Below are 12,018 nucleotides of genomic sequence, written 5' to 3'. Positions count from 1 at the left end.
GAACCAAAAACCTAGTAATATATAATCACTACCACAGCCCCCTTTGTTAGTCACGACAACAAGACGACAATACCCTACCGTCTATTTCGAAAATGGTAAGATAAGAGAAAGGAAATGCAGTACCAAGCCTGATACACGCAAGTTTCGTTAAGCTCTTGAAATGCATTTTATTGAAAATATTATGAGTACAAAGTAAAATGAAAATCTTAACACTCTTCAAGTAGGTAAAACCATAAAAATAGCTTTATTTCGAATTCCGATAACCTAATGACTTAAGACTTTAAAAGACAAGACACTCATGAAAAATAAAACAAAGAATGTTCCTCAACTGGCCATTTTGTTTCACTACTCTGCTATTTTCACTTAAGCATTTAATCTTCTACAGTCTTCCCTTTGGCTTGGCTTAAATAACTACTTTTACTTCTTCAACCTCAAAATCTAATAAATAATGCGCTACATTGCTAGTCTATAAATAAATCTACATTGCTGTAACACACTTATAAATAAAACAAGAAGGGACCATCTAGTATGAGATCTCTTTATAAAACTGTTTCCAAACCAGTTAAAGTCTGTGGAAAAAGTACTGTGCACTGGTTCAGATCAAAACTACGCTAACCCTCAATTACCTTTGACCTCTAGGAGTGACTAACATCTAATTTCTCCTTACAATATAACCCCTGAATCACACATTAAGGTCATGAGACCAAAGAAAATGATCAGCAACTGAGAGGGTTTCAATTTGTAAACAAATTCTCCTTGTCGGCGCCTTTAGATATCTAGAGAGCAGCGTGTAGGAGATGTATACTGATGCTAAGGTGGCAAGGATTAATGAAACAGATGGCGCTGGTGCGTTAAAAAACACAGTGCAACGAAACTTCCAAAAAAACAACAAAAGGCGAAACAAAACCAAAAACACAAAACAAGAGAAATGGTAAAGAAAACAACAACAACAAATCAATCAACCAGCCAAACAAACAAATAGACAAAAAATTAACACGCCGATAGTGAAAACTATTTCCACTTCGCAACGAAAAATAACAAAAAAATCCTTCTTTCTCAGCTTAGCCAAACGAGTAATTGAAAAACCTCGGCCCGTGAAATTAAACAAACTCGGCTGCTGTTTGGTCTTCTGTTGTCTTTTTTCTATTGGGGCCTTTATCATTTTTGTACTGAAAAATGAAAAAGTGTCGTGACATTTTCAAAATATTTTACTTTCCTATTGCTAGAATTTTCTTCTCTTCACTGAAATAAAGAATTGAACGAAATGGCAATGGTACAAAAAGTACTTTGAGATTTTTTCACAAAAAGAATCACAAACAAATTCAGTTAGTATACACAGATGGAAGCGTAAGGGGGCTTTTTCGGTAAAAATAGTCTTTACGTCTTGAAAATGAGAATAATTCCTCCTGAATCGTTACACTTTAATCACTTCCGCTTTCTCCATGAGTTTCCGGATGAGAACACAGGCTTGTGACCAATGGGACGCCTGATTCCGCGCGCAGGAGGTCTGGGCGGGAGGTTCTCGCCACTGTTAACACTGGACGTAGGAGGTCTGGGTGGAAGGTTCTCGCCACTGTTAACACTGGAGGCGGGAGGTCTGGGAATCTTCGCCGAGAGGGAATTTTTCCTCCTAGAACCCAGGGGACTGCCGATTAAGTTTGACGAGTAGAGAGTGGGACTAGATTGCGTGCGATTCATGGGAGGGCGTGGTCGGTAGTAGGGTGTGACACCAATCTCCACAGTGTGCACAGGCTGGTTAGGTAAGTGGTATTCCTATGGAGAGGAAAGTAAAAAAAATTTCAATGTTACACTAGCTTTCGAAGACTTGCATGTTACAATTCTTCACGGAGCAAATACTTACACTAGTTTTGAGAAATGTTTTGCTAATTTTCCGTTTCGACTGATATTTTAAACCATGTTTGGATCAGTCTGAGCAACTGCGCACTTGTTAGCACTTGCCTGTTGTTGGTTTAGGGGAGGGGTGAGTGCGCAGTTTCTCAGATACTCACATTGACTCTTGTGTTTAAACAAAGTCAAATTCATTCCTTTTTTTTTTTAATTTAAGTACACACCATGTCAACGGATGTATATCGTAGCATTCTAGCCGGCCTTTTTTCTCTGTTCAGTTGTCCCACTGGGCTCTGTGAATGAGCAGGAGGACTGCAACGAACCCGACTTGACTTGACATCCTTGGCAGTATCGTCCTGATGACGATGAAGTTTCAAACTGTCAAGAGACCCGCTCCGCAGAGCGCTTGCAATTCCTTGCGATACAGGAGCGTCGTCACCACTACGCTGTTCAGAGAAAGCTCTTGGTCTTGTTACACGGTGAATTTCGCCTTTATTCTCGGCGACTGCCTCCTTTTTGTCCTCACTTGCTGGTTCAACCACGTTAGTTTCACCTTTGTACTTTTCAAAAGCGTAATCAAATTCATCGTCTACACTGAACTCAAAATTATTTTCAGTTTGCTCGTCTGGCTTATTTGATTCAAAATTGATGGATGAGGTTGTTTTTTGTTCCGTTAAATTACTGGAGAGCGGCCTGACTTCATACAGTGCGTCACTAAAAGTCGATATATCTTTATCTTTGGTCACGATATCGCGCGTCCTTGATGGATAATGGTTATTTAGAAGTGAACTCCGATCCACAAATCCTAGTTCCAAATTTTTTATCAGGCGTGCACTCATCCCCTTTATGGCTGGATCACCAGGCGCAGACAACTGTGCTGCTTTTGGGCTGATAGCCGGTTTTTCCTCGCTTACCAGTTTATTTACATGGTCACTGATTTCTTGATTTTCTCTCAAAGCAGGTTTTTCCTCTAAATCTTTTGCAACCGCAGAATTATCTAGGTTTGCTCCATCTATAACTTTCATATTATCAGCCACCCCATTCACTTCTCTATCCACGGAGTAATCTCTGCTAAAACTTTCACGATAAGAGCTCTCAGTCTGTTCTGTATTGCGACTTTCTAAATCATCATTCTCTGAAACAGTTGAAACTGTCTGATTCAAAAGATTTAAAGAATCATCAGAAACTCCTCTTTCATCACTGTCAGGTATTTCCTTATCACTCGGTGTAAAATTATCTTTCGGTTTCATGCCTGTCTCCTGTTCACGCCTTAAGTCGAGTGGAGTATCGTACAAGCTATCGTCAGCCTCATTCTCGACAGCAGTTGTTTCTACTTCAGGTCTTCCCTCGGAAATTTTGGCAACCGCCTTGCTGCTATTCTGATTGGGACAAACTATACACGCCACATGCCACGAACCACACGAAACCTGCGAAGCGAAATGAATTTTGAAACCATAATCCCAAAAAAGTGATGATCAGTTTTTCGAGGTTTCCCAAAGCTTCTGCGTAACAGCATTAAGTAAAGAGGGAAAAAAAGGTCCCATAATCAAAGAAATAACGAGGAGAGAAGCAGGCACAACGGGAGTTGGAGAACTAACGGAAATGTCAATTGCAGCGCCCTTACCACAAGACCAGCGCCCTTACCACAAGACCAGCGCCCTTACCACAAGACCAGCGCCCTTACCACAAGACCAGCGCCCTTACCACAAGACCAAGAATGCTTTTCAACCTCGACCAAACTTGTTCTCGTTTACTTTCACTCCTACAAAACCTGCGCGCTTCAGCAAATTATTATTCAAGGGCGACTATCTAATTGGGACAAATTACGTACAACGATTCAGGAGCATTTATTGAACCGTCGAAGGCCTCATGGCAAGCTGTCCTTCTCTATTCCTATTAAACCCCTCCACAATACTTAATTTCAAATCTCACCTTCAAGGCCTTCCACGTTCCCAGGGAGACATGAAACGGTTCAAACTGGAAAAACCTGCTACTTTCATTCACACGGATAATCTGGCTCGCGTTTTTGCCCCACAAGTACAATTTTCCATCATCTGCAAAGAAATGCACACCATGATTTGTTCGTTAATCTTTAATGATAAGTCAAAGACAGTCTTAACGAATCTTTTTCCCCACGGTGTAACTCGTTTTTCTTTCGAAGACATTAAGCTTCTCTTTATTTTCGATTCCCAAAAGATGCCTCTATTGCATGATGTGCTTTTACACAGTTTCCGTTAGGACGATTCTCGTTTCTCTCGAAAGCAGTTCCACTTGTTTTAGATGAAACGATTCTCAGGAGTTTTCCTTCGAAGTTAATTCCTACAACTACGCTCCTCGCTCATGTACACGTAGCTTTTTATGTGACATAGGGGCAGTGCACATAATAAATCGACAGAAGATAACAGGACTCACATAACTGAAAGAAATAATACCACTTATCTCACCTGTGACAGCAGCGGAAGTGTTCTCACCAATAGAAACACTGATCACCATTCCAGGAAGTAAACTGGGGCTCAACTTTGTTGGATCGCTGAGAAACTTCACAGACTTTCCATGTCCCAGTTGACCCTGAAATTGAGAATTCGAAAATACAGTATCTTGCTTACCCAACGTGGACAAGAGACCTATTCTAATACACTCCTACACTGTTGAAAAAGAGTAAAAGTATAAAAGCTACAAACGAGGGGATAAACCTCCAGTCAGAAAGCAAATAATGTATCTGTATAGTAAAAGTGAAAAGTCTGTGCTCAAGCCAAGTGGCTCAAGCAGTCAGAGCTTATCCTAGTTTCAATGACATACAGCAAGTTGCGCTTTTTCAGGAACCCAATTCAAGAACTTTCAAGGACTTTTTAGGTCATTTTCAAGGACTTTAGCTCTCAAATTCAAGGACCTTTTGCATTAAATAGGAGCTGATAGAAATAAAAAACATTTCTTGCAGGACCGGCCGTAAACTCCAACGAGCGCGACTTCAAGTATGCATATCAGAGTGATTAGAAGCTATGTAACCAAGGCTATTTTCAATGCACCAATCAGTTACAAAATATATAAAAATTACGTGTCAAACATCATAATCCGACTTGGGATTTGAAAGGAAACTCGTTTTCGCGATTTGCGCTAGAAACTTACACTTTCAACACCTAAAACATAAGAAAACTTCGACTTTGATTCATCTGCACTTATTTTCAGGGACTTTTCAGGACTCGAGTCTAAATTCAAGGGTTTTCAAGTCCTTGAAAACAAAAAATTAAAATTCAAGGACTTTCAAGGACCGTGGGAACCCTGATTACCACTCCCCCCCTAGATGGGATGCCACTTTATCAGGCTTCCCTGGAAATTCCCAAGAGCCTTTTCACACTCCTGAGTGGAGAGAGGCACTATGAAAGTAAAGTATTTTGCCCAGGAACACAACAAAGTGACCTGAGGCAGGTCTCAAAACTGAACCCCTCGACCAAGGGTCTGGGGCACAACCAATAGGCCACCGTTTCTCATGCATGCATCTGCATCAAATCTGCCATAATAGGATCCTTTCCCTTTCCGTTTTTGTGAAGAGTCTACCACACAAGGACTCTAAGTCTTGAAAATACTAGGGAATTATGTTTAAAATGAGTAATCTCTTAGGAGAGGATCTCCTTGCTTTTCTCACCTCAAAATTATTACCCCAGGAGTAAAGAATACCGTCTGAAGTAAGGATCATTGAATGGGAGTCACCCCCAGCTAAATCCTGGATTCCATTTGATTCACTGCTTGAAAACACATGTACAGGAGACAAGACATCTGTTTTGGAGCCACATGCTTTGCTGTATCCCCAAACGTGTACACTGCCATGAACTGGGGAATTCATGAATACAGAAAACATTTTACAGTGCTGTACTGTGTCTTAATTTGCATCATAATGACTATTTAGCATGTTATAATTAAAAAGAGATAGTGACTCTCTTCATCATAGGTTGTGAAACTCCACTTCTGTAAGTAAACACCATTTAATGAAAGATTTAAACTTTTGATTGTCTTAGAGAAATTCACTACCCTCCATAACTTTTTGCATGTTCTCAAACAAGCACGCTACTTATGTTACTGGGAGCCAGGTACTAAAAAACATGCCATTATAACACTTCTACTAATTTAGACAAAAGGATATAGCAATGAAAAGGATAGGCAGCAGGACAATGAAATCTGGTAAAAATGTGTGCCAAACCAGGAAGTGGAGGTGTTTCTTTGTTTTTGCTTAGTTTTCATTTCCTTGAGATGAATAGCCATCAAAGAATGGGCAACAAAAATGGTACACATCAAGAGCTCATAATACAGGGATGATTCTGCAACTATGTAAATAGTCTGATATTTAATTGAATTTACTTTTAATTCAATGTGTAGGATTTTTTTTCACAACTTTAACTGTGAAAACTCTTGACTCATCTGCTGTTTTCTTTCTCTTTAATTTTACATCCAGTGTGGATGAGCCAAACTGCCACAATTCCCTCTTTCTCGGCTAGTTAAATTGACAACATTCGCTTGAATATTGTCAACAAATTGAATAAATTCCAAAATTCTGAATCAATTAACCATCTGACTCCAGTTGTTTGAAGGCTGACATCATTAGCTTGAAGTTAATTAACCCAGCCTACTTCTGACAGTTCTCTGAGTTGAAAAAATTTCAAAATTCTGAATCAATTAATGATCTTGCTCCAGTTGTTCAACACTGGACAACACTATCCTCTTGCGTATGATGCACGATCCTCGCAGTAGATAGCACTATTTATGCAATAGCGAAAATCAGACCTGAAAAAAATCAGGCCTGTACGGGACTCGAACCACTGATCTCTGTGATACTAGTGCAGCGTTCTACCAATTGAGCTAACAAGCCAACTGGGAGCAGGCCGTTAAGTTGATTCGTAATAAACCCGTGAAAGTGATAAATGAGATAGAATAAATATATGAAGTTCATATATTTTGAACTGCGGTGTTAGATACGTATGATGCACGATCCTCGCAGTAGATAGCGCTATTTATGCAATAGCGAAAATCAGACCTGAAAAAAAAAAATCAGGCCTGTATGGGACTCGAACCACTGACCTCTGCAAGTCCCGTACAGGCCTGATTTTTTTCAGTTCTGATTTTGGCTATTGCATAAATAGCGCTATCTACTGCGAGGATCGGGCATCATACGTATCTGATACCGCAGTTCAAAATATATGAACTTCATATATTTATTCTATCTCATTTATCACTTTCACGGGTTTATTACAAGTCAACTTAACGGCCTGCTCCCAGTTGGCTTGTTAGCTCAATTGGTAGAGCGCTGCACTAGTATCGCAGAGGTCAGTGGTTCGAGTCCCGTACAGGCCTGATTTTTTTCAGGTCTGATTTTCGCTATTGCATAAATAGCGCTATCTACTGCGAGGATCGTGCATCATACGTATCTAATACCACAGTTCAAAATATATGAACTTCATATATTTATTCTATCTCACTATCCTCTTGATGAATCGTCATTTGCGATCCGTCGGTATTCGAGCATGATGTCTGCTTGCGTTTCAGCCTAGTTGTGTGTCCTCAGATGGCTTACAAGGCCAATCCGCAAATGGCATATCTTCTCTTGCTGAATCACTATGCCGTTGATAGCAAAATACATTGTTCTTGACACTAATATCTGCTGGATAGTGATTTATTGATTGGATAGCATCACCCACCATTTGAACAATCAGGCCCTGACGTTAGACTAAGTGTGACAAGTGTGTTTAATCTCTCAAACATACATTTTTCTAGAATTCATAAGTTTTTCGCACATTGAGTTACATACCATCTGCAGCTATACTGTGACTGTTGCCACAAGCAATAACAGAAATTGGTGGTAAGTCAGGAACAGTCTTTGGACAGATCACATCTACGGTATCGCCACATCCGATTTGGCCTCTGTTGTTTACCCCAACAGCAGCCACTTGTCCATTAGTAAACAAAAATACAGAATGGCGAGCTCCACAAGCAACTTGAGAAACAGAACGCTGTAAAAGAGTATCTACAAAAACTGGTAGAAGCTACAAGAAAAAGAGGAAACAATGGTACACAGATTAAAAGAAAGATCTCCAAAGTTATGCTCTACAACCGCCTCCCTGTTAGCTCAATTGGTTAGAGCACTGGACTGTCGTGCAGAAGGTCGAGGGTTCAAGCCCTGGCCAGACCAACACTCAAGGTCTTAAAATAACTGAGAATGTGCTACTTTTCTATAATATCAAGAAATGGATAGACATTCTAGTTTTCTCAGATAAGGACAAATAAACTGAAGGTACCATCTCCTGCATCCATTAATTAGTTCATTTGGTTGGGCAGGGGACGTTAAAGAACCCACTCACGAGATTACTGTGATATGGTCTGGCCTGTTTTACTGGGAATTGGGGGGGAGGGGGCATCTTCAAACAAGTTTCCTTCAATTGATTGTAAACTGCTGATGCAGTCCGGCCAAAGTCCTCCAAAAAGTGTTGTGATGCACATTTGATCATATCCAAATGTTAATTTGCACAATATTATCAAAAAATATTAAATTGTGATAATAACTGGTTGCGGGTACTTGTGGGCTCTTGAATCAGAAATGGCTAATGATGCCCAATGGTTAAAAGCTTTCATAAGTTTGGGGAAAATATAAACCTCACTTTAGGACATACAGAGAAGTTATAATTACCTGCTGGTGAAATACCTTTCCTCAGAGCCATTGGTTTGCTCTGGCAGAGGGAAAATGCTCTGAACTTAAGCATTAGAAACTCTTCACCCGTGTCAAATTTGCTCCGGTTCTTATTGGTTTAAATCAATCACGTGATGCGATAGTGTTCATCTGTGGAGAGACACTATCAGCCCATAGTGCCCGCCCGCGGAAAATACCCGGATGGATAGTGCTCACCCGCGGAAAATACTTGGATTGATAGTACTCATCCGTGAAAAGTTTTGAATAGTTTGACAGCCGTGAAGTTAGGCAGATCGGAAAAACAGTGACTTTTCAACTCTGACAGGTATAACGTATTATTTAGCCAATGTATGGTTGTGAATTATTGACATTTGTGACAAGCAGTAGGTGCGGAAGAAATTTAGTGATGAAGAATAAAAACAAGAGTGTTTATGTCTCGGAACTATCGGTCTGATAGTTGCCCCTTGGAAATTTGATGTTCTTAAAACTAGCAAATTTGCCCTTGAAGCTTTGCTTCTCGGGCATATATTTGTTTTAAGAACATCAAATTTCCGCGGGGCAACTATCAACCGATAGTTCCTCGACAAAAACACTCTATTGTTTAAATAAAAACATGTATACAAACTAATATAAAACTTCACCTGGTTTTCCTTGAAATCCGGTTTCCTGAAATCATATCCCAACTGCGCACTATAATTATTGCCAAAACTGAAACAGTCACCATCTTGCGTCCATATAAAGCTGTGTCTTGTACCACATGTGATCTCTGTCAGCTTAGTGCCTGATGAAACCCCCAAGTGCACCAGGCGGGGATGAGGACTGGTTTCAGTAGTATCCACTCCCAACTGGCCACTGTTACTGTTCCCCCAACTGTATATCTTGTTATCATCTACATGAAAAACAATGAAATACATCATGTCATATACAAAGATAAATTAGCCCGTGAATCAGTTTTTTCTTCTTCGGTTGTTGCTTTCTCTACTTGCTTTTGCCCAATGCTATCACAAAGCTCTCACTCCACTCAGGCTTCTTCCAACTGCGTTATACAAAATGGAATGGAATGATATACAGGCTGCCAAGTCAGCAAATGCAGTATAAGCTGGGTCAATCACACATACAGTATGAAAACAGGGTTTTCATTAAACCCTTTTCCATCTGACCGTGCCTTAAATGGCACTTGTGCGTACCACCCCTCAAATTCCCAAGTGTGCCATATCAGGCACTCTACATAATGGTCAATTCTAACCAATAAAAAATTCTTATTTTTGTTGTTTCTTCTGGCCTCTTGTGTTTTAACCAATAGGGTTAGAGTAGAAGCTCAGTTCATGTCAACTTTCAGGGATGGTGTTTACTTGAATTTACTGAGAAATTGCAAATTGAAATTTGTTTAATATGACTTGTAGTTTTAAAATGGCAGCGCTTTTCAATTCTGATAGCCAGGAAGAAGAGTTCATTGGCTTCACTATTGAACTGGGGTTTGAATGAAATAATCATGAGTCAGAATCTGACATTTCTGTTTCATCAGTTGACTCAGAGGATTTGTCAGATCTCGATCTTAGTGATCAGGAAAGTGGTGAAGAAGACGAACAAGAGTGGAACAAGGATGCTGGTTGAGTTGTTGTGAATCTGTTTGTTGCAAATACCGGCCTGGTCAATGACTGATTCGATGAATGAGGCAATGATTCCTTTTAAAGGAAGAACTTCCCTAAAATAATATAATACGCCATTAAAACCAGCAAAGAGAAGAATTAAAGTGTGGGAATGCACAGACTTGTCTAACGGCTTCATTTGCGATTTGCAAAATTTAGCAGAAGGAAAAAATGTTAAGTTAGAGGAATACTGTACATCTACATGTATTCTTTGGATATTAACTGAAAGTAGCTCAGGCCATCAAGATTTAGGCAAAGGATTCAGTGTAGCAGCCAAGAAATTTCTCATTTTGGATGGCTGATGAGCATTATTTTTGTATGACAATCACATATGGAAAGTTTAAAACAAAAGAGAAACAATTATGATGATGTGAACCCAGTAAATTGTTAAAACAAAAGGTTACAGAGGGTAGTCTGACTGTGATCAGCATTTAACAAATAGCAGTTTGTAATGATTAATTTATTATTAAAAATCACTCATGAAGCTGTACTGACCAGTAAGGACCAAAGTGTGACTTGATCCACAAGCTACTTCAACCACCATCCTGTCTTGTCCCAACCACAAGGGACTAGCTAAAGCATCATCAATGAGCACATCTTTAAAATGGCCATGACCATGCTGACCAAATTCTCCACAGCCCCACACTAAAAGAAGCCCACCGTCAAAAGAGGACAATTTTGAGTGGGGCCGGTCAATTATTACGTCTGGAAGTTCCTCGTCACTAGAACTTGATTCCTCAGTCTCTTCTTCTGTTTTTATCGCATCCTCAAGAAATACTTTATCCTGCAGCATATCTTTCGCGATCGGTAAACTTGAACGTGAAGCAGTTGTGTGAGATTACGTATGTCTGTTGTTCACAACGTCTAATATCTGTCATCTATGCTGAAGCATTACTCATCAGGCTTTTTTGTACATCTGAAGGCCTCCAACGGCGTAGATTATTTGTTTTTACCATGCTGTTGAGTTATCTTTCAATGTAAGGGATAATCTTAAAAACAGTGAATGGACCATCGGTGCAAAACAGAGACGCGTTATCCATAACAATTTGGCCTGTCAGTTGATACGCATTTTTGTTTTAGCTGAGGTTTTCATCAATTCACGTCAGATAAATTTTCTGCGTAGTAAAATTTAAATTCCAAACAGATACTAATTAGAAGATGCGCGCGATCCAGAAATCACATTGATAACACTGCTTCTAGAGGCAACACAATTTCAACCTGTCCGCCATTTTGCTAAAAAAACATAAACATCGCTGCTCGAAAAGACTGGGCACCAATTTGAGGAGGAACACAGCTGGTCAGTTGCTAGGTCGACGGGAGGACAGGGTCTTTTACGGCTCACAGTTATCCCAAAAATGAAGCAATTTTTATGGTTAACTTAATGTACGACTAGCGCTTAAAAAAATTGTCAAATATTATTTTTATGGTTAACGGCTTAATTTCTTTGACCTTTGCAATGGTTAGGTTTTTTCTCATAATTAGTGGATACGATTCCATTTCTCATTTGTTATTCCTGAGGCATTCAGGAGACTCAAATTTCGTGTCTTTACTATTCACGGGTCGCGAACTGACTGATATATATTTTGATACTTTTCAAAACTTTTTGCGCACAAGAACTTTTTCTTAGTAAACGTTTATTTAACTAAAGCTGGCATATCTTAAGTTAGAGATTATGTTTCAAATTTCAGCAAGTGACAGAATATGCAGACAGAGGCATGCTTGCCGGAAATACATGAATTGTCGAGTTCTTGGGTTCGGTAATATTTCGATAGAGAGTTATACTCATGGAGGCAGAGCTCTTGTCATACACAAGTCTTTATTCAACTCTACTATTATTACACAGGAATC

General features: G+C 39.6%; 1 protein-coding gene across 1 annotated transcript; it reads right to left on the bottom strand.

Moving 5' to 3' along the window:
* Positions 1-221: 221 nt before the first annotated feature.
* Positions 222-11,426, bottom strand: LOC111325377 (uncharacterized). The gene is made up of 8 exons (XM_022929191.2): positions 10,666-11,426; positions 9,163-9,410; positions 7,646-7,880; positions 5,492-5,676; positions 4,293-4,416; positions 3,781-3,902; positions 2,073-3,275; positions 222-1,773 (listed from the first exon to the last, which is right to left on the bottom strand). The coding sequence occupies exons 1-8, from the start codon at positions 10,961-10,963 to the stop codon at positions 1,426-1,428; spliced, it is 2,763 nt and encodes a 920-aa protein (XP_022784926.2). The 5' UTR covers positions 10,964-11,426; the 3' UTR covers positions 222-1,425.
* Positions 11,427-12,018: the final 592 nt, after the last annotated feature.

Source organism: Stylophora pistillata, chromosome 4 (assembly GCF_964205215.1).
Source record: "Stylophora pistillata chromosome 4, jaStyPist1.2, whole genome shotgun sequence".
Lineage (NCBI taxonomy): Eukaryota > Metazoa > Cnidaria > Anthozoa > Scleractinia > Pocilloporidae > Stylophora > Stylophora pistillata.
The sequence above is the reverse complement of the archived record's forward strand: the minus strand, read 5'-3'. Positions and strand labels throughout refer to the sequence as shown.

Excerpts from the sequence above, each read along its gene's own strand:
- LOC111325377 (XM_022929191.2), bottom strand. The coding sequence starts at position 10,963 with ATGCTGCAGGATAAAGTATTTCTTGAGGATGCGATAAAAACAGAAGAA. Across the intron at positions 9,411-10,665 it reads TCACACTTTGGTCCTTACTG|ATGATAACAAGATATACAGT; the intron begins GTCAGTACAGCT and ends TTTTTCATGTAG. Across the intron at positions 4,417-5,491 it reads CCTGGGGTAATAATTTTGAG|GGTCAACTGGGACATGGAAA; the intron begins GTGAGAAAAGCA and ends TCTCAATTTCAG.